Source organism: Typopeltis vanoorti, chromosome 15 (genome assembly GCF_054136105.1).
Source record: "Typopeltis vanoorti isolate ZY-2024b chromosome 15, IOZ_Tvanoo_1.0, whole genome shotgun sequence".
NCBI classification, from domain to species: domain Eukaryota; kingdom Metazoa; phylum Arthropoda; class Arachnida; order Uropygi; family Thelyphonidae; genus Typopeltis; species Typopeltis vanoorti.
In genome coordinates this window covers 79312870-79337162 of record NC_143563.1, presented here as the reverse complement: position 1 = coordinate 79337162, position 24293 = coordinate 79312870, and the positions used below count along the sequence as shown (strand labels likewise).

The 24293-nt window shown below is 36.4% G+C and overlaps 1 protein-coding gene across 1 annotated transcript in view; it reads left to right on the top strand.

The window, feature by feature from the left end:
* The window catches only part of mRpL45 (mitochondrial ribosomal protein L45), a 130310-nt gene that overhangs the window by 14090 nt on the left and 91927 nt on the right, over positions 1-24293 (top strand). The window contains exons 2-3 of the mRNA XM_090405615.1: positions 6688-6801; positions 17779-17923. Of these exons, the coding sequence (XP_090261741.1) occupies positions 6688-6801; positions 17779-17923 (259 nt within the window). The remainder of the gene's footprint in view (positions 1-6687; positions 6802-17778; positions 17924-24293) is intronic.

Sequence of the window (24293 nt, the reverse complement as noted above, 5' to 3'; positions counted from 1 at the left end):
TCTTCGGGGGGTTGGGGTCTGTATTAGGGCCATTGCTGTTTAACCTGTATGTTAATAATATTGACAAAGATTTGGATGGAGATATTCAGTTTGCATATGATGCAAAGTTGGGATGAACTATGAAGAGCAGAGAAGATGTTATGGCCTTTCAAGACTTGAATAGATTTAGTGAATGGGTACATGAATGGGGATGCCAGTTCAATGTTGCAAAAATGTAAGGTTTTAAAATTTGGAAACAAAGATGGGATGTAGAATTTATGCTTGGTGGGGATATATTGCTGGTGGTGGAGGAAATAAGAAATCTTGGGGTGGGGTGATAGTGGATAAGGATCTGAAATTTAGGGGGTGCATTGCCAAAATTGTGAGGACAACACAATGAATTCTGGGAATGATGCAGAGCACACTGACTAGTAAAAGTAAGGAGATTTTTGTTTCATTGTATAAGACTGATTATGTCTAACACAGTTCCTTACAGATGATGATTTAATTTCCAAAAAAAGCTAATTTGAACGGTTTCATGGAAGATCTGACCGCTCCATAGAACAAGTCCCTCCAAATCCTCAAGAGTATCCTGAATTCATAAAAATACTGAGGAAAATCTCCACCAAACCCCCCCCCCCCGAGGATGCTGTACAAACTACATTCCAGGCCTTTCCAGTGACATACAAGCCCAGTATGCTGATTACTTACAACTTTACAACACCAACCCCTTCTCAGAAGAGACTATCCAAGCAGGAGAAAAATTATGCTCCAAGATTGCAGAGGAAAGGCATTCCTCGTGGAAAAAAGAAATAGAAGCCCTTGATATGACCCATAGTAGCAGAAAGGCATGGAACTTTATCAACAGAATTAGGAAGGATTTCACTAAGCCATATGAGCATCTGCAGGTAACAGCTAATCAAATTGCTCACCAGCTGCTGCTGAATGGAAAATTCACTAAAAAGTACACAAAAAATAAGATACTTAGAACCCCAAGTGAGGAACAAAATATGATTAACTCAGATTTCACCATCACTGAACTCAACGCTGCCATAAACCTAGAAAACGCATAGGCCTTGATGATGTCTGTAATGAACAGGTTAAGCATTTTGGAACCAGGACTAAAGAGCGGTTATTAAACCTATACAACACTTGCCTCAGAACCCTAAGGATACCAACTATCTGGAGGCATGCCAAAGGTGGCCTTTCTGAAACCTGGGAAAACTCCAACAGAAGCAAAAAATTACAGACCTATATCACTACTCAGCAACCTTTTTAAACTCTATGAACAATTAATTTTAAATAGGCTACAAACCCCTAATCAAACCCCATCTTATTGCTGAGAAGGCTGGGTTTAGACCAGGCAAATCCTGCTCATCACAAATTCTCAACCTCACTCAATGTATAGAAAATGGTTATGAGCAAAAACTAGCCACAGGAGCAGTCTTTGTAGACCAAACTGCAGCATATGATACCATAAACTATCTCACACTCAGAAATAAAATACAGTAAAACCCCTTTTTTACACTTTTCAGGGGACTGATGGAAAAAGTGTAAATAGCAGGAAATGTAAAAAAATGTTTAAATAAGGCTAAAAGATGACTTGCTGCTAGTATGTGAGTCTACATACCAGATTTCAATTAATAACTGAAAATAAATGAATTTACAATTACTTACATTTATCTATTTAAAATAATCTTTATTTGTTGATTTTTTTTTTTTTTTTTTGACATCGCGCCAGATTGCTTTGCATTGAGTTCAGTGCTTGACCTGTTTTATTACTATCGTGTTCAAAGTGGACACAGAGAGTCCAAGATCTTTTGCTAAATGCACACGTGTTCCGGAATGCCAATCTACACGTCGCAGAATTGCCCTCTTTTCTTCTACCGAAATACATTTTCTGTCTTTTTTCTCCATGTTACTAACATAGATAATCCACCACCACAACTTGAAAGCAACTTTCACACGCTAAATTACGTAGCAGAAATTCTGCAATATCAATTCGTACTGTGATTGAAAAATCACGACATTACTACGACAAGTGTGCAGATCACCGTGATTGCGGAAACGAAACTACAGCCGAAAGTAAGTAACGCCATCTGGGAACAGAAATGCGCAGATTTCCGCAGCAATCGATTCAAAAATCAGTATTGCCATCCGAGAAAAAAACGCAAATCACAGGAAATAACGTCCACATCAAGTTGTTAATGGCAGGAAAACAATACATCGTAAGAATAAGCCTTAAGACGGGACCAACTGAAAATGACGTAAATTGCGGGAACGTAAAAACGGGGTTTTACTGTATACAGAATAACTAGAGACTATCGCCTTGTCCTCCTGATTCAATCACTCTTGGAAAACAGACGCTTTTATGTGGACCTGGGGGGGGGGGGGTTAGGAAGAGCCGCTGGCACCTCCAAAAAAATGGCCTTCCCCAGGGAAGTGTGTTATCACCATTACTTTTCAACATCTACATCAATGATCTCCCCATCTTTCCAGGAACTAGAAATTTTATCTATGCTGGTGACTTTGACATAAGCTACTCAGTCAAAAAATTTAAAGTCCATTGAAACTACTCTATCACTTGCCTTAAATAGTCTAACCACATACTATGCCAGCAATCAACTAAAACCAAACTCCTTGAAAATCTAGACTGGCCTTTTCCACCTTAACAATAAGGAAGCCAACAGGAAGCTACAGATTTTTTGGGAAGGCTCTAATATAGAACATTCCTGGAACCCAATCTACCTCGGTGTGACTCTCGATCGCACCCTCTCATATAAAACCCACATAAAAAAAATAAAGGCAAAAGTGAATTCAAGAAACTATATCCTAAGAAAGCTTACCTCCTCCATATGGGGTGCAGATCCTAGCACACTGAGATCTTCTGCCTTGGCCCTTTGCTATTCTTCTGCTGAATACGCCTGCCCAGTATGGTCCAGATCCTGCCATACTGAAAATCTTGATCCAGCATTGAATGAAAGCTGCCACTTAATTACAGGATGCCTGAAACCAACACCACTAACCCTGCCCCCTTCAATTCGAAGATCTGCATTCTCAGCTGATGAAAGAAGCAGACAAATGAATGATGAACGCCACCCACTATTCAGCCAGACCGCAGTGCCCCAAAGACTAAGATCCCGACATAGCTTCCTGGCAACTGTTGAACCACCTAAAAATCTTCCAGAGACAAGACTTCAATGATGGCTTGCACTATACCTTGAAAATAATACTGATATTCCAACAGCCGAACATCTTCCATGTGGTGCCCACTTGAACTGGAATACTTGGAAAAGCCTCAACAGACTTCGAACGGTAGGACGCTGCAAGCAAAACCTCTTCAAATGGGGCTACCTCACTGGTCCAGACAATTGTGAATGTGGGACAACCCAGTCCATGGAACACCTTGTTTCTTGTCCCTTTCTTCCATTGCCTTGCACAAAAGAGTACCTTATATCCTGCATAGAAAGAGCAGTTGATTGTGCAAGATACTGGAGGAACATCTGACCATATTTATTGTATATAAGTTATGTATAGTTTCCTTTTTTTCATATTTAATTATTATTCCCTGTATAATTCACCTACCAAATCTAAGCTGATCTCCTTGTAATGTATCCTAATTTGTTGTAAATCATGTTGTACCAGTTATTTACTACTGTACTACTTGTGTTTGGATACGAAATAAAGGCTCTGATTAGGCATAGATTTGGTCACCTAGTTTTCAGAGGAATGAAGAGATGAATCAAGGCAACTGATTAAGGTAGTTTTTGATCTCTGGAATGTTGAATATGAGGAAAGGTTGAGAAGATGCAATCTACAGAGTCTGGTGGATAGGAGGAAGAAGGGTGATAGTGACCTACAAGCAGTGCCGTATTTAGGTATAGGCTGTATAGGCCTGGGCCTAGAGCAGCAAATTTTGAGGGGCAGCATAAATTTCTGGGCTCTCATTTTTGTAATTATATTTATATTATGAATTTATGATATAAATAGGTTATGCATGTAAATCAACATGTTCATTAAATATGGGGGTGGGAGCGGGCCTTGGGGCAGGAAATACCTAAATATGCCCCTACCTAGCAGTGAATAAGGGTTTGCTATAGGATCATTGTTAAAGAGGTTTTACAGAAAATGGTGGGAGAACCAGAGTCATCCCTGGAAGCTGTATAAGGAGGGTGTGAGTAGGGGACTGAGAAGCAAGTTCTTTGTATGCAGAGTTGTGAATGATTGGAATGCCTTGCCTGAGAGGGTGGTGTCTGCAGAGAATTTCAGTCTGTTTAAGGCATGGTGATGAACTGTGTATGTATATATGTATGATATAAGGACCGCCTAGATGAGTCTTTGACTCTGTGTGGTGTTAAGATAATAATAATAAAACTGTAGTAGATTTATTCCACTTTAACTAATTATTTCTTCATTAAATTTTTGGCATATACCTTGGAATTGCCTTGTTGCCAATTTCATTTTATCTCCAGTTATTATTAAATATTCTTTTTCATTCATTCATTTGTCTATTACATTTTGAAGATCTTCATAAAATTCTTCTATTTCTAGTTTTGTTTTCCTTCCTTTGGACAATATACACTAATAATATTTAATATTTTTTCCCCTTTCTTTAACTTTAAATGTAGTATTCTGTTTGATATATAATTGTATTCTTGTAATTGTTCTCTTATATCTTTATGTACCATGATTTCAATTCCTTTTAGATGCTCTTTCCAGTTTTCATACTCCACTATATGTAGTTTCCAATTTGTCCTATAATTTTGCCTTTTATCTTTGTCTCTGATACTGCACACATTTTAATGTTATGATTTTCAAGTTCTTGTCCTTCAATTAATTTTTCTTTCGCTGTCAGGCATTGTACATTTCAGGTGCCAGTCTTGTTTTCTCTGAATAATTGGGTTTAATGTTCTCTGACAATTTTCTTACCCAACCAGAAAACTTCTTGTGTGTTGGCCAGGTATATTGAAAGGGCCTTCATACCTAGGGTGGCCCTTCTGGAAGTATACACTTCTGAGAAGCTTTGCTTACATCACCAATTCACCTCCACACCACAAGGTGTAGACAGGGTTTCAGTATTTAAATTGGCACCTCTTTAATGTAACATTTGGAAGAACAATGTGATATGGAAATGACCTGCATTTCTCATCATGACATTAGGAATCTATATGTGGGTTTTTCAACTGAGATGAGTTAGCCAGTCCTGTATGAAAGTAATTGAGTTTTGGCTCTTAGAAATGTGTGTTTTTCTTCTCTCAGAACATTTGAACTGTTCAGTGAACACCCAGAATTAATAGACTAAAATATATTTACATGTTGGCCGAGTGGTTAGCATATCTGCTCTCCAGCCAAAAAAAAGGCTGCAGGTTGAAATCCCACCATGGGCATGGATGTTTGTCATTGTCTGTGAAAATACTAGTGGTGGTGGGTGGTAGATGGCATTGGTGTAGATGGTGATGGTAGTTACAGTTCATTGTATAGTTGATGGATTGAGTGGTGGAGACTAAGTCATAGAGTAGGTGCCCTTCCTCGACGAGTCTTTGGACTACCTTGAGGTGTCACTTAATAATAATTTGTATAATGGATTTTCTAGTGTAGCATAACCTCTAGCAGTGAGTCATGGAATTTCATTTAAGTATTAATTAATAATAATAATTAATTTGTTCCATTACACACAAATTATCAAAACATTTTAACTAATGAAAAATATTGCTATATTAGCCAAATAACTTTCACTTGCAATAATTTGACTTGGCATGTTTGTGTGCACATGATTAAACTGATTACTATGATGATGATGATTGTAAAAAAAAATAGCACTGAACAAATTAGCAGAGAACAGTTTGTCATCATAATAAAGACATGCAGCATAAAATGAATGACTATTTTGAAAGTGGTTTGGTTTTCCATTAAAGTGAAATTATGCTTTTATCGAAGTGGACTGTTTGTTGTGTTCGTAAAAAATAAATATTGCCTCATAAAAATTAAGTTAACGAGAAGCTGCTAATGAAAAATTTTGCACTGAATGAAATCTAATCTTTTTTGATTTCCCAAATGGTTGTTCAGGTTTTAACTTGTGAATAATTTTATGGTAATTCAATTATAATTTATATTATCATTTGACTTAGTTTTAAGGTTGCCATCAGGGAGGAAAAAACAAGGTACAGAAAAAATCTTTTCCCATTTGATTGATAATGAACAGTAAACAATTTAAAAAAAACTACCAGCTTAAAAGCTAGTAGTTTGTAACAGAAATCTGTTAAATTATGTGAAAGTGAAGTTTTGTTTACAGTATATTGCAATAAGTTATTTTTCTCTGTTAATTCATTAACTGCATGATTGCACTGCTTTCTTGCAACATGTAACATTACTTCAACTTATCATTCCTTCAATATTTGAAACAAAAAAGTCACTTTCTCAGGGTGAGTAGTAAACAGTAGATTACCATGTGTAAATAGATAAAGAGGAATTTGAAGAAATTTATATATTAAAACATAGTTGCCTGTTTATAAAAGATTTATAAATGAGTGGAATTTTTCCATTAACATTCTTTGAAAAATTATATACAATATACAATTTTGATGGAAAAAATTTAAACTATGCCTATGATATTTTTATCTTGAACATATTTTTGATAGGTTATTGGTCAGCAATTGTAAATTACTATATTGTTTCTTTATTATATATAAAAAAAAAATTCTTTCTTAGCGAGAAACATTTGGAAATTGCTCTTCAGGAAAGCAATCTATTCCTTTACAAATATGTTATCAGTGGAGATCAAAGCACTGGAATCCAAAATTTAGAAAACTAAGAGCCAAAAAGGTAAATATTATATGAAGATGCATATAAAATGTATATACTTTATATTTTTCTTTACCTCTATAAAATTTATTACTTTTAAAAGTTTTTTTGATTTCTCTAACATATTAAAATGCATATATAATATATCTGGAGCAACAGTCCTTAAACTTTAGGTTGCAACCCAACTTAATCTTGCAAAAAAGATTCAGAAGGTTTCATCAAACATTGATAAATGCAAGTAAATAATATTAATTATATAATTATTGAAATTATTATATACTACAACCTTTCTTTCTTTTTTTTCTGTTTGTTTAGTTTATTGCAGAAATAAACATCTTTGAGCATGATAACACTGATTAAATGATTATTTAAATGGGATTGTGGATTAAAAAAAAGTTTAAGAACCTGTGATCTAATGTACTGTCTCATCAAAATAGTTTTGTTTTTCATTTAGTCATCAGAGATGTCATGGCTAAATGCATGAAAATTTATTTTAAACATGCTTTTGGTTTTAAATTTCTTTTTGTTTGATACAGAAAAGCCACTCTGTGTGGCTCACCGTAAAGCCTATATAACAGTTACATTGTTTATTATTATTATTATTATCGTAAATTAAAGATGCCGAGATATGGTTTCATCCTTAATCCAAGTGTAAGCAAACAAAGATTGCACATGAAGTAATTTCACAACTGGGCTATTTGTATATTTTTTTCACTTGTTATACTATAAATTAAATATGCCAAGAAATTATATTCTTGGTTTCATCCTTTATCCAAGTGTAAGCAAACAAAGTTTGCATGTGTAGTAACTTCACGACTATACTACTTGTATATAGCCTCTATGTACTACTTATGTATAGAGGCTAATGACTTCAATATGAAGTCATTAGCCTCTGTGTTAAGTAGCTTGGTTGTAAAGTTACTTCACACACAAACTTACACTTGAATAAAGGATGAAAACCAAGAATATAATTTCTTGGCATCTTTAATTTATAGTATAACCAAATGAAAAAACTCAACATCTGTCTGTAACCCAGAGTTTTTAAGTAATAAGGTGTGACACCTTTTGACTTCTGTATATAGAAATATGACTTATGCATTACTCCACCCTTGGTATCACTTCTGGGTAGTGGCCCTTCCCATAATTCATAGCATTATACATGTCCATAAGAATATGGTGTGTTGCATTATGGGATACTAAGGCAACTAATGTAAAGTCATTAGCCTCTGTATACAAGTAGTCCATTTGTGAAGTAACTTCACATGCAAACTTTGTTTGGTTTGGTAAAATAATATTTGGTTTACAGATCAAGTATTGATAAAATTTATTAACTCTACCAACTAGTTAATAAGGTGTAAAGTAATAAGGTGTGAAAAAAAAAATTTTTTATCAATACTTGATCTGTAAACCAAATATTATTTTACTAATTCATATGATCAAGAAAATAAACCTTTGTTTGGTTTGCTTACACTTGGATAAAGGATGAAACCAATAATTTAATTTCTTTGCATCTTTAATTTATAGGGTCCAATTACTTCACATTATTATTATTGTTGTTATGGGCAACTCTAAGTAGCCCTAAACATCATGTCAAGAACTATCCAACATCTGCGCAGTATCTTCATACTTTGCTTTGAACTCATTCACAGTCATGCCACCCAACAGACTCTGACAACCTATTAAACTCATTCACTACTCTCCTTGCAAAAAAAACTAGTTCTACTTCCCTTGCTAACTACACTCTTACTCAATTTCCATGGTCTCTAATTTTCCCACCAACACACCTGTTCTGAAAAATTTCCTCTGAATTAATCTGGTAAAAACCCCTTAGTAATTTGTATGTCTCAATCATATCACCCCTTTTCCGCCTATCAACCAGTTTCTGTAACCTGCAAATCTTCAACCTGTTCTCTTAAGGTTCATTCCATAGACCTACTACCATCTTGATTACTCACCTCTGGATCCTTTTCATCCCCTCCTTACCACCAAAAAACCCTGCCATCTAGATCTGCATGCAGTAGTCAAGATAGAGTCATATAAAGTATTACAATAACCTGCTTGTCTCTCCTCGTCAAAGTATTCTTCAGTAACCAAGTGGTCTAATGAGCTGTTTTAGCCACTTTTGCTGTGTGCCCCCTAAACTTTAACTCCCTATCCACTAACACTCTCAAGTCTCTGGCTTCATCAATTTCCTGGAGTACAGTTCCGTGGTATACAGCTGGTAATTTTTTCACCCGCAGAATGCATGACCTTACACTTTGCCACATTAAACTGACTTCCATTTGCCTCAGCCCAGTGTGCCAATTTATCTGAGTCATCCTGCAAAATTTTGACATCATCTGTATTAACTATTGCTCTGCCCAACTTTGCATCATCAGCAAATAACTGAACAGTTCCTCTCAAATCCTTTCTGATATTGTTAATGAACAAAATTAACAGTAGCAATCTAAGAAAAGAACCCTGCCACAGGCCTTCTTTTGGACTCTACTCCTGAATAAACTTCTCTCCTATATCTCTTTATCCACCACCCTCCTATCCATCTCATTAACCCTATATCTATCCCCATGTGCTACAGTTTACTGATTAGAATTCCATGTGGTATCCTGTCAAAAGTCTTTGCAAAGTCCAGCAATATCACTGTAAACCCATTTCCTTTGTCCAATTGCACTGTCACTGTATTATAAAATGTGATCAAGTTACTTACCCTTCACAAAACTGTGCTGCCCTCCCATACAGTATTCCATTTCCATTCCTGTATTTTGATCTTGACCAACTACTCCAATACTTTGACAACAGCTTCCGAACTTTTGACAACACTACTGACCAATCATCAGATATGTTGATTGGTCGGTAATTTCTTACATCAGTCTTGGAGCCTCCTTTATGCAATAAAACTATTTTCTCCACTTTCTGTCCCCTCAGGACAAACCCAGATCTGAGACTTAGATTAAATAATATGGTCAAGGGCATGGACAATTCCCTCGCTGCTTCACATAAAACTCAAGCTGACCATCCAATTCTGCAGCTGTATTCACATTAAAGTTCTCTAATATGCTATGCATCTCCCTTTCATTTACCTCAGTTTTCTTATAAGCCTTTTGCTCTCTCATTCCTGCAATATCAACACCTGGATGATATATTCTTGCAAAATGTTCACTTTATAATTCTTCTATTTCGACTGATTCTGTTACTACCACACCGACCTATTAGTATCTCTGGTGTGGTAGTGAATGCTGATGGTATGATTCTATCATACCATCAGCATTCCTTAAAATCATTCTACCATATATTGACTGCCATTTGCAGTCATTAGGGGACAGATGGAATATCTGCCTGTTTGTTAAAGGAATGTTCAGCTGAATTGGCTAGGCCTTTTGCACATTTGTATAACTTGAGTCTCAGCTCAGGAATGATACCACAGGAATGGAAGGAATGTATGATAGTTCCATTGCACAAGGGTGTTGCAAAAACTGATGCATCTAACTACTGACCTATTAGTATCCCTGGTGTGTTAGTGAAGATTTTAGAGAAGTTGGTAAGAACTCGCATACAGTAATGAGTAGACAAGCATTCTATACGCTGCAGGGAACAGCATGGGTTTACTAAACGAAGGTCATGTGTTTGCAACTTGCTCATATTTTATAACAATGTTACGGCCGAGTTGGATAAAGAGAATGGATACACTATGATAATGTTGGATTTTTCTAAGGCATTTGATAGGATACCACACCATAGGCTGTTGTGTAAATTAGAGAATATGGGTTTGGAACATAATCTATTGACTTGGATCAGGGGATGGTTGACAGACAGATATCAAAAAGTGGTATACAGAGGGTGATAATCTGCCAGATTTAAGGTAACCAGTGGAGTACCCCAGGGTTCAGTCCTTGGGACATTATTGTTCAGTCTATACATTAATGACATCAAGCGGGGGTCTACCATCAGATTTGCAATTGTTTGCTGATGATGCAAAGATAGGCAGGGCAATCAGGGATGCTACTGATATTCAGCAATTACAAAATGATTTGAATAATCAAGGAAAAGAAGGAGTAGCCATAGTATTCAACACAAAATACGAGGCTAATCTTCTTGAATGGCAGTCAGTCTCAAGTAGAGTAATGTGGGCAAATATGAGAATGGGGAACTGGACAATGAGACTTATTTGTGCCTATGGTCCCACAGAAGGTTCTACTAAGGTAGAAGTGGAGGAATTTTTTGAGGCTTTAGAAAAAGCAACTGACACAATGAAAAAGGAAAAGTTGGTCCTTGTTGGGGATCTAAATAGTAGAGTAGGAAATGATTGTGAGACATATAAAAATATTTTGGGAAAATTTGGAGAAAAGAGCAAAGCTAATAATAATGGCAAGTATCTGTTGGATTTCTGCTCAGGACATGGACTGGTTATTACTAACACCATGTTCCAACATAAAAATGTGAACAAATTCACATGGAGAGAAGAGGCTAGGAATAAGAAAAGTCTCATTGACTATGTTATTGTTGATAGTCATGTTTTCTCCCTGGTGCAGGACACGAGAGTGTACAGAGGATTTGAAATTGGAAGTGATCACTATTTAGTCTTGAGCAGGATAAAATTGAATTTCATATTGAAAAGAATAACATGTAAGAAAGTTTTAAAGCGAATAAAAGTTGAGCAGCTCTCAAATGTAAACTGTAGACTAAAATACAGAAATATTATTGAAAAGAAAATGAAAGAGTTTGAGAACAGGAATCAAACCTTGGAGATTCAGTGGCAAACTCTGAAGGAAACATTGATTGATTCTGCCAGAGAGGCATGTGGTGAGGTTGTGTGCAAAGATAAAAAAATCAGAACTCCCTGGTGGACACAGGAAGTTAAAGAGGCAGTGAAGGAAAAGAAGAAAGCATATCAAAAGTTCCTGGCAAATAAGTCAGCTTTTACTCTTACAGAATACAGAGACAAATGTAAGAAAGCTAAACAATGTGTAAAACTAGCTAAACAAAAGTCATGGGAGGACTTTGGCAAGAATATAGAAAATAAATATCAAGAAGGTGGCAAAATATTCTGGAGGTTGTTGAAGACGCTTAGGAATGGAGGAAAGAGTGCTGTAAAATGAATTAGAGATGATAAAGGTGAAATGAAAACAGGAGAAAAAGATATCCTTGAAGTATGGAGTAATTACTTTGAAAAACTGCTAAATGAAACAAGCAGTGATGACAGCACAGTGATAAAAAACACTGACCAGGCATGCAGTCAGGAATACATATCCATACTTGAAGTAGAAAAAGCCATCAAAGGCTTGAAATGTGGAAAGGCAGCAGGAGTAGATGATATTCGACCAGAAATGCTGAAGTATGGTGATATAAGAGTCTTAAAGTGGCTGCACTGCATAGTTCAGAAAGCCTGGACAGAGGGATGAATTCCCGATGATTGGAGTAGAGCTCTCATAGTACCCATATATAATAAGGGAAATAAAACTGAATGTGAGAATTACAGAGGTATTTCCCTACTGAGTGTTCCTGGCAAGATCTATGCAAGTATACTTGAGAAACGGTTGAGAAGAATTGTGAAAGAAAAGCTTGGTGAAGAACAAGCTGGATTCAGGCCAAATAGAGGCTGTCAGGATCAGATCTTCACTTTACGACAAATAGTCGAGAAAGCATGGGAATATAACAAAGATCTGTATTTAAGTTTTGTCGATTTGGAAAAGGCATATGACAAGGTGCCAAGAGAGAAGCTATTCAATACGCTGCAGTTATATGGTGTCAATGGGGCATTATATCAAGCAATACTTAGTCTTTATTTGAGTTGTGAGTCAGCAGTTAGAATTGAAGGAAGTACAGGAAGATGGTTTAATGTTAAATCTGGTGTGAGACAAGGATGTACATTATCTCCTTTGTTATTCATTATCTATATGGATCACATTATGAAGGAATGTGGTATTAAACCTGATATCAAAATTGGAGATGTTAATGTCAGCTCTTTGCTTTATGCGGATGATGTTATACTTCTAAATAAATCCGCTACAAGTCTGCAAGATTCTCTGACTAAATTGAATAGCTGTTGTAATAGATATGGTATGAAGGTCAGCAATAAAAAGACAAAGACAATGAAAATAGGCAGAATCATTGAAAATGTTAACTGTGTTGTGAATGGAGAACCTGTGGAACAAGTAAAACATTTCAGCTACTTAGGCACAATTTTTACTGAAGATGGTAAACTAAATATAGAAATAGACAACAGAATCAGCAAAGCTGGTATCGTGGGAAGTCAATTGAATAAATTCATATGGAATAAGAAAGAAATTAGTCGGAACACTAAATTAGCTGTATACAAGACTGTGTTCAAACCAATTTTAACTTATGGATCTGAGAGCTGGGTCAGAAGTAAAACACTTGACCAAAGACTAGAGACCGCAGATATGAGAGTCCTGAGAAAGATTAGAGGCGTGAACAGATGGCATCAATGGCAATATCATATTAAAAATGAGGATATTAGGAAAGAACTTGACATTGTCAGCATCCAGGAATGCGTTAGAAGAGCTAATCTGAGATGGTATGGTCACTTAAATAGAATGGGAGAGGAAAGATTAGCAAAACAAGTGTTCTCTGCCAGGTTGGCAGGAAAACGACCCAGAGGAAGACCAAGATATAGGTGGATTGATACGGTACAAAGTGCCTTAGACGATAGAAATATAAGATCTGATAATGTTGGAGTCTTGACAAGTAACAGACTGATTTGGAGGAAAATTGTAGATAGGAAGTTAGTAATGATGTAATTTTTTCATGTAGTACTGTCATATCCTGTACACCCCTTGAGGGTACATGGCAGGAATTTGATGATGATGATGATGATTGAATAGACTGGAAATCTGGGCAAACGAAAATGGCTGTCAGTTTAATGTTAGTAAGTGTAAAGTTATGCACTTTGGCGTGATTGTAGTTCCAGCATCATATTATATTAGCGGGGTTATGCTACAAGAAACTGAAGAGGCAAGGGATGTTGGTGTATTGGTGGATAAGAATTTAGAGTTCAAAGGTCACATAGCAAAAGTTGCAAATGCAACTCAGAGGATAATTGCTATGTTGAAGCGAACCTTGACATGTAAGGATAAGGAAGTCATTTTGCCTCTTTATAAGGCTTTGATAAGACCACACTTGGATTACTGTGCGCAGATTTGGTCTCCTGGATCCAAGGAGATAAAGAAACTGTGGAAAGGGTGCAAAGAAGAGTTACAAAGATTATATCCGGATTATGGGATTTAGATTATGAGGACAGATTACGAGTATGTGGATTACAGACTCTGGTAAACAGGAGAAAGAGGGGTGATATGATAGAGGTCTATAAACTTTTGAATGGGTGTTATAGCATTTCAACTGATGAAAGTTTTCGTTATATGGAAGGTGGGGAGAGAACACGAGGGCATCCATGGAAGTTAAATTTATTTGCAGTCAAGAAAGGGGTAAGAGCTAGGTTTTTCTCCCAGAGAGCAGTGAGTGAGTGGAATAATTTGCCCTTACAGGTAGTGAGTGCATCTAGTGTAAATGAATTTAAGGGAAGGTATGATAGCTGAGTTGGGTAATTTACAGCCTCCCTCGATGAGTCCTTGACTCCCTGGAGATCTCAAATAATAATAATAATATACATTATTTCACTTGCAGCATATTGAAAGATCTGTTTGGGATTCTCTTTTACAAGATTAACGTCCTTTCATAATCTGCTTTTCCCTTTCTTACCACACTAGTTACACTTCTGGCCTGTGCCTTGTACTGTTCATGTGCCTGCAGGTCATCTTTCTGCTTAAATTTCCTCCACATTTGTTTCTTTTTTTGTAGCTCTTACTTGATGATGATGATATTCATCTTTATTATCTATTTATTATAAATTCATCCATTAACTCCCACTTCATTTACTCTCCTGACTCTAGGTAAGCAGTCTCCCATTGCCTCTCTAAAATACTCATTTACCACTTCTTCCCATGCAATATCAACATCCAGCCCTTGCAGTTTTACATGCCATGGCACATATTCTTATGGACATGTATAATCCTATTCATTATGGGAAGGCCAGTTTCGATCTTCATTTAGGTCTCATCAGTGGGAGCCAGACCCAGAAGAGATATCAAAGTTGGAGTAATGCAGAAGTCATGTTTCTGTGTCTGGGTAGTGACCCTTCCTCATAGCATTATACCTGTCCATAAAGATATATGCCTTACATGATGGAATACTAAAGCAATTGATGTGAAATCATTGGTCCCTATATACAAGTAGCCCAGTCATGAAGTTACTTCATCTGCAAACTTTGTGTGCTTATACTTGGATAAAGGATGAAATCAAGAATATAATTTCTTGGCATCTTTAATTCATAGTATAAACAAGTGAAAAAAACTTTTAATATTATTATCATTACTCCCCCCCCCCTCCATGGAGTCAACAGAATCGTTGTGGGTGGGGTCATTCAACTAACAATATATTTATCATACTTAATCTTAAAATCCTTAACACTCCTACATTAACAACATGTTCCGGTGATGCATTCCATTTATCCACAAGTCTCCATGTAAAAAATTGACCCCTCACACCTCTCTTCACCACACTATTACATAACTTCCAGGGATGGCCTCTACTCCTTCCCTTCTAACCTTATCTGTTTGTATAATTTCTTGATTAATCTAAGAAAATCCCTTCAGTAACTTAAATATCACTATCATATTACCTCTTTTTCTACTATCAAACAAATTCTGCAATCCACATTCCTTTAATTCCCTCTCTCCATAGCCAACATTCCAGATTCCTGATGTTGTCTTAGTCAGTGATCTCTGGACCCTCTCAAATCTTTATACATGACAGTGAAAACTAGGTGACCAAATCTCAGCATAATAGTGAAGTGTGGTCTGACCAGTGCTATATACAGTGACATAATCACTTCCTTATCCCTGCATGCTAGTGTACTTTTTATCATTGTGGAAGTACGATATATAGTCTTTGCAACACTTGCAATATACCCCTTAAACACCAGTCAACCCATCACTTCCAGACTCTAATCTCATTCACTACTATAATTGCTAACACCTGGTTTGAAGCCCCCCCCCTCCCCCAAGTGCAGAAGATACACTTGGAAGAGCCCACTCAAGAGAACAAAAAAGATTTCAAATTGACTACTTCGTTGTAAAACAGTGGTATCCGAATCAAGTTGAGGAAACTATGTCTTTCCTAGTTACACTTCTGGCCTGTGCATTTACTTCTGGTACTGTTCATGTGCCTGCAGGTCACCTTTCTGCTTTCTGATTTAGGATTTGATCTCAACCTAGTAATGATGAAAAGTCAACTAAAATAGAAAATCCCAAAAAAACCCAAAGCTAGAAAGAAATGGAATGTGGAAATTTTAAGAGAAAGGGAAATAAAACAGAGATTCAGTGATTGTACTAATCAACAGATAAATAAGCTTAAACAAGAAAAAAAACTGGGAACTACAGATGCTGACACACCCTGGAAATACATTAAAACAATGGAGCAGAAGAAATAAGAATAAAACCACAAGAACTGAAAAAGCCATGGATCACTACTGCAATATTAAGCAAAATGGAAAAAAGACATGTATGGAAAAATATTACACAACAGCAGGACAAATGATGTATTAAAAAAAAAAAAAAATTTAAAATGAAGTGGACAGAGAATGCAGAAAAGCTGAAGAAAACTGGTGGAATCAACAATGCAAAGAAATAGAGAAACTAGGAAGAATTGATCTAATCTACAGGAAGATAAAGAATGTTACACACAAACAGGGAAACCCAATAACAGATCCTGAGATAAAGAAGAAAAGATGTTAAGAATATGTACAAGAACTGTATAAAGAAACAAAATCACTCCTGCAATTGCCATAAAGGAAGGATAAAGTCAAACTCATAGATAATATAATGCAAATTACTCGTGACAAATTCGAAAATGCACTCACAGCCATTGCAATGACTTAGACACCTGGCATAGATAGAATACCAATTGAACTAATTAAGGAAGTGAATGAACAACTAAAAGACAAGGTATACCAACTGATCATAAACTGAAGACTTCTTACACTCTCTGATGGTACCTATTCCTAAAAAGGCTAAATCAGTAGAATGTACCCACTACAGAATAATAAACTTCATGAGTCATATGTCAAAAATACTCTTAAAAGATTGACGGAATCAAAATCAGAAACCTATCTTGAAGAAAACCAATTTGGTTTTAGAAAAATTTGAAAATGCACTCACAACCATTGCAATGACTTAGACACCAGGCATAGATAGAATACCAATTGAACTAATTAAGGAAGTGAATGAACAAGTAAAAGACAAGGTATACCAACTGATCATAAACAGAAGACTTCTTACACTCTCTGATGGTGCCTATTCCTAAAAAGGCTAAATCAGTAGAATGGACCCACTACAGAATAATAAACTTCATAAGTCATACGTCAAAAATACTCTTAAAAATAATAAAAGATTGACTGGAATCAAAATCAGAAACCTATCTTGAAGAAAACCAATTTGGTTTCAGAAAAGAATGAGGAACCACACATGCAATTCAGGTGCGTACCACCAGTTGGGAACCGATGCCCTAGACCAGGTCCTGGGGAGCCAAACCCAGAAGTGATACCAAGTTTGGGGTAATGGCAAAGTCATTTTTCCATATACGAGTAGAAAAAAAGGTGTCACACCTTATTATTAAAATACTCTGGATTAGAGATAGATGTTGGGAGTTTTTCCACTTGGTTATGCTATAAATTAAAGATGCCAAGAAATTATTTCCTAGTTTAATCCTTTACCCAAGTGTAAACAAAGTTTGCACCTGAAGTAATTTTAGGACTGGGCAACTCATATATAGAAGCTAATGATTCACATTCAGATGTGAAAGAAAGGATATAAAGAATTACATATCATTGTAGAAACCAAATTTTTTGTCTAAAATTACAATTCTTGAGTGTTATAACTCTTGCAAGTTATTTCTATGCTAATTTTGACCTCTTTTCTTGTTATTTAGTTCTTAAAGGTAGAATTACCTGATTTTGATACTGAACGTAAGGGAAAAATGATGTCTGAAGAAGAGATTAGGACAAAATTAAAAGAAAAAGGGATTGCACCACCACGCAAATGGACTGAAAAGCCTATTTACATCAGTTGTACAGGTAACAGGAATTTCAAGTTTATAAGAATAGTAGGTTTATGTCCTTGATTTTCATTAATAAATAAGTAATGTCAAAGAAGTTGAAAATATTACAGAAGTAAATTACCCTTACTCATCTAGCTTTTTGCTTCTTTTTAGTTGAATTTACTTCATCATCATCATCATCATCATCAAATTCCTGCCATGTACCTTCAAGGGATGTATAGGATACGACAGTACTACATGAAAAATTACATCATTACTAACTTCCTATCTACAATTTTCCTCCAAATCAGTCTGTTACTTGTCAAGCCTCCAACATTATCAGATCTTATATTTCTATCGTCTAAGGCACTTTGTACTGTATCAATCCACCATTATCTTGGTCTTCCTCTGGGTCGTTTTCCTGCCAACCTGGCAGAGAACACTTGTTTTGCTAATCTTTCCTCTCCCATTCTATTTAAATGACCATACCACCTGAGATTAGCTCTGCTAACGCATTCCTGGATGCTGACAATGTCAAGTTCTTTCCTAATATCCTCATTTTTAATATGATATTGCTATTGATGCCATCTGTTCACGCCTCGAATCTTTCTAAGGACTCTCATATCTGCGGTCTCTAGTCTTTGGTCAAGTGTTTTACTTCTGAACCAGCTCTCAGATCCATAAATTAAAACTGGTTTGAACACTGTCTTGTATACAGCTAATTTAGTGTTCCGACTAATTTCTCTCTTACTCCATATGAATTTATTCAATTGACTTCCCACGATACCAGCTTTGCTGATTCTGTTGTCTATTTCTATATTTAGTTTACCATCTTCAGTAAAAATCGCACCTAAGTAGCTGAAATGTTTTACTTGTTCCACAGGTTCTCCATTCACAACACAGTTAACATTTTCAATGATTCTGCCTATTTTCATTGTCTTTGTCTTTTTATTGCTGACCGTCATACCATATCTATTACAACAGCTATTCAATTTAGTCAGAGAATCTTGCAGACTTGTAGCAGATTTATTTAGAAATATAACATCATCCGCACAAAGCAAAGAGCTGACATTAACATCTCCAATTTTGATATCAGGTTTAATACCACTTTCCTTCATAATGTGATCCATATAGATAATGAATAACAGAGGGGATAATGTACATCCTTGTCTCACACCAGATTTAACATTAAACCATCTTCCTGTACTTCCTTCAATTCTAACTGCTGACTTACAACTCAAATAAAGACTAAGTATTGCTTGATATAATGCCCTATTGACACCATATAACTGCAGCGTATTGAATAGCTTCTCTCTTGGCACCTTGTCATATGCTTTTTCCAGATCAACAAAACTTAAATACAGATCTTTGTTATATTCCCATGCTTTCTCTACTATTTGTCGTAAAGTGAAGATCTGATCCTGACAGCCTCTATTTGGCCTGAATCCAGCTTGTTCTTCACCAAGCTTTTCTTCCACAATTCTTCTCAACCGTTTCTCAAGTATACTTGCATAGATCTTGCCAGGAACACTCAGTAGTGAAATACCTCTGTAATTCTCACATTCAGTTTTATTTCCCTTTTTATATATGGGTACTATGAGAGCTCTACTCCAATCATCGGGAATTCGTCCCTCTGTCCAGGCTTTCTGAACTATGCAGTGCAGCCACTGTAAGACTTTTATACCACCATACTTTAGCATTTCTGGTCGAATATCATCTACTCCTGCTGCTTTACAGCCGTTGATGGCTTTTTTTACTTCAAGTATGGATATGTATTCCTGACTGCATGCCTGGTCAGTGTTTTTTATTACTGTGCTGTCATCACTGCTTGTTTCATTTAGCAGTTTTTCAAAGTAATTACTCCATACTTCAAGGATGGATATCTTTTTCTCCTGTTTTCATGTCACCTTTATCATCTCTAACTCCTTTTACAGCACTCTTTCCTCCATTCCCAAGCTTCTTCAACAACCTCCAGAATATTTTGCCACCTTCTTGATATTTATTTTCTATATTCTTGCCAAACTCCTCCCATGACTTTTGTTTAGCTAGTTTTACACACTGTTTAGCTTTCTTACATTTGTCTCTGTATTCTGTAAGAGTAATAGCGGACTTATTTGCCTGGAACTTTTGATATGCTTTCTTCTTTTCCTTCACAGCCTCTTTAACTTCCTGTGTCCACCAGGGAGTTCTGATTTTTTTATCCTTGCACACAACCTCACCACATGCCTCTCTGGCAGAATCAATCAATGTTTTCTTCAGAGTTTGCCACTGAATCTCCAAGGCTTGATTCCTGTTCTCAAACTCTTTCATTTTCTTTTCAATAATCTTTCTGTATTTTAGTCTACAGTTCACATCTGATAGCTGCTCAACTTTTATTCGCTTTAAAACTTTCTTACATGTTATTCTTTTCAATATGAAATTCAATTTTATCCTGCTCAAGACTAAATAGTGATCACTTCCAATTTCAAATCCTCTGTACACTCTGGTGTCCTGCACCAGGGAGAAAACATCACTATCAACAATGACATAGTCAATGAGACTTTTCTTATTCTTAGCCTCTTCTCTCCATGTGAATTTGTGCACATTTTTATGTTGGAACATGGTGTTAGTAATAACCAGTCCATGTCCTGAGCAGAAATCCAACAGGTATTATATTTGCCATTATTATTAGCTTTGCTCTTTTCTCCAAATTTTCCCAAAATATTTTTATATGTCTGACAATCATTTCCTACTCTGCTATTTATATCCCCAACAAGGACCAACTTTTCCTTTTTCATTGTGTCAGTTGCTTTTTCTAAAGCATCAAAAAATTCCTCCACTTCTACCTTAGTAGAACCTTCTGTGGGACCATAGGCACAAATAAGTCTCATTGTCCAGTTCCCCATTTTCATATTTCCCCACATTACTCTACTTGAGACTGACTGCCATTCAAGAAGATTAGCCTCGTATTTTGTGTTGAATACTATGGCTACTCCTTCTTTTCCTTGTTTGTCATTGCCTGAATATAATATTTTGTATTTATTGCTCAGAAAGATCTCACCAGTTTTGGTCTTTTTTGTTTCAGTCACCCCTATTATGTCGATCTGGTACTTATCTAATTCCTTAGCTAGCTCCATTTCTTTGCCATTCAGGCTTCTTACGTTGATAGTACCGATCTTTAACTCTGGTGATGTTGAGTTGGGGTTTGTTTTCAGATTTGTTCCAGTAGCTGACTTTTCGCTGTTCGCCCTGGTTCCCTGGCAAAAACAACGGGGGCCTTGTTTAACCGGGCGACGCCCCAGCCGGCATGAAATTTTGTCATGTTGTACCATCATTTTTTATTTTGGTTTAACCAATAAGAATACAATTTGGTCGGCTAAAATCCCAAATTGCCAGCCCATCCTCGTTCGTTCAGTATCAAAGTAGATACCCAACAGGGTGCACCACGAGAAGGTGAGGATTGGACATTAGGTCAGAAGCCCTGGTCAGTTCTCCGCATTCCTTTAAAGGCTATGTGGAGGTCTCCTCTCAGTTATACAGCTTTGACCCTTAAGCACCCCTGAATTTACTTTTAAACATTTAGAAAATTTAATGTGTTTGTTAGGAACAAAACCTCAAGTACTCACTTTAGTGAGTATGGGTGTCGCAAACCTGAGATACCTGATGCTGGACCATGCCTTACTTCATGTAATATACATCTATTATGTGAATTGACTATTTGGGAAATGTTGATCAAGTATCTGAGAAAAAACTATTTTAATAACAACTAGTTTCACCAACTTAAACTGTTGGCATCTTCAGGGTACAGGACTGATGATAGGAACTAAAGCTAACAAAACATGTTACAGACGAGACATTAACAGAATTCTAATTATAAATTACAAAACAACACTGAAGGTGTGCAATACACGTGGCGTGGCGAGTACATGATTTCACTTGTTTGTTTAGGAACGTTTTATCGTTGGTACTAAAGTTCATTTCTTGTGTGTTTAGAGACCTAATTAGGGTCTTCCAGATCTCGGATAAGATTAAACCTTGGTTCCTATTAAGATTTACTACAGAATGGGCAACTGTTGTGGCTTCTTTAAAAATACGAGAGCGGTAATCCTCTTCTATGTAAGGAGTACAGCTTTTATCCCACTCAATGATATTGTTAGTTGTGGAGAAATGGGAAGATAAGCCCGATATATCTTGTCTGTTGTTTTTGACATATCCAATGTGTTCTCTCTGTCTTATCTCAAGGCTTCTTGAAGTTTGGCCAATGTAACTTAAACCGCACAAGCATGGGATATTATAAACTCCAGCATATTTAAAGAAAGGATGGAAGTCTTTTGGAGATCTTAAGAGTTTTCGAATTCTATCTTTAGGTTTAAAGGTCACTCTTATTCTATGTGGTTTGAGGAGTTTAGCAACCTTGTTGGAGGCTGTCCCCACATATGGAATGATGATTGTGGTAATATATTGAGTGTCTTCTTGTTGTCTTTGTGGTGGATCAGAGAACAGAATCTTGTTAACAAGTTTTTTTTTTCTCAGATACTTGATCAACATTTCCCAAATAGTCAATTCACATAGCTTCTGTGGTCAAGAAAATGTATCGTTTAATATACATATATTATATTATCTGTAGACTGGTCCCCTCCACCTTTTTTCTTTCCTTCTTTCTTTTTTTCGAGTCCTTTCCTCCTACAATGCTGTTAAAGTATTTGGGGGCTACAGGTGATACTTTCCTGTTATGCAATTTCATTTCATGTTATGTGGAAAGGTATTTGAAATCCTACCACTTTCTTCTTGCAGTGACTTCACTCCAAAATGCCAATATGGTTGTGCCTTATAATACATATCATGCTGCATTGGTTGTCTTGCAGATTAATCAGAGCTGTGTTCAGCTCTTAGGCAGAGGATACTGTTCAAGAGGTATATTACAGTCTGCAACATAGGTCAGTGATATTATGAATGAGGAACACAGAAAGTATAGGATTAATCTCAGAAGAGAATTTTATATTGACACATGGAATGTTCAGGGTGGTCTACAGATGGGTACTCTTGAGATTATCTGTAAAGAGATGGATAGGTATAAAATTGACATCCTGGGAATTACAGAGACAAGATGGAATGGAGAAGGTCACTTCAAAAGACAGTATGGTAAGCTAGTTGTTTACTGAGATGGTGACTCAAAGCATCATGGAGTAGCTGCGATATTGAAAACAGGTCAGGCAAGAAGCCTTCTTGGTTATAACCCCGTTAATGATAGGATACTTTCTGTTAGACTTGAAGCCCAGCCTACCAATGTATCAATCGTGGTAGTTTATGCACCCCCACATGGATAGGCCTGATGAAGAGAGTGAGGAATTCTATGAAAACTTACAGACTGTTTTAGACTGCCTACCAAGGAGAGACATTCTTTACATCTTAGAAGACTTGAATGCAAAAGTGGGAAAGAGTATAAGAGTTAGGCCAGAGTGTGGCATGTTTGGTCTGGGTGAACATAACATTGGTGATGCAAGACTGTTGGAATTTATTCGTGCTAACAGAAGCAGGTATTGGTAATAAGTTATTACCAATACCTGCTTCCAGAAACGCCCACAACGGACCTATATTTGAATGTTTAACGTTGATAGATCAAGGCACCAGATTGATTACATCCTGGCTCTCCATCAGTAGAAGATAAGCATCTCTGATGTGCATACTTGTCCTGGAGCAAATTGTGGTACAGACCATCGGCTAATAAGAGCCAAAGTAAGATTAAGACTCCAAAAACTTCCAAGTCAGGCACATCCCACTAGACTGATGTTAGAGTAATTTCTAGAGGATTCACAGAAGAAACATCAACTCAGTTGGATGATTTTTTGGAGACCAATAATGAGAACTCACCAGAAATGCTTTTGGAAGGAGTCAAGGTGATAATACAGGATATAGCCAAGAAGTATCTCAGCCCAATAAGAGGACCAAGAGACCCATGGATACAACATGGGAACCAATCAAAAGAAGGCAGTTGGAAAAACAAAGAGACACAAGGATAGACGACACAAGAGATTACATAGAGAAGTCAGAAGATCCATCAAGCAGGACAAGGAAAAGTTCTATACTAATAAATGTGAAGAGATAGAGTTACAGATGAGGAGGCACAATTATAAAAGGATGTTTAATTTAGTTTGTGATCTAAAGCACAAGTTTAAGCCCAAATTGAATGTCATCAAAGACAGGAATGGAGCATTACTAATGGAAGAATTGGAAATCAAAATCAGATGGAAAGAATACTGTGAGAAATTGTACAATAGAGTGGATAAAGAAAATTTGGAGGAGCCCTTTCACCAGGAGAATTCCAATTTAGAACCTCTTCCACTCAGGCATGAAGTTGAAAGACCATTTAAGCAGCTTAACAGCAATAAGGTCCCAGGTGCAGATGGAATCCCAGTAGAGTTAATTAA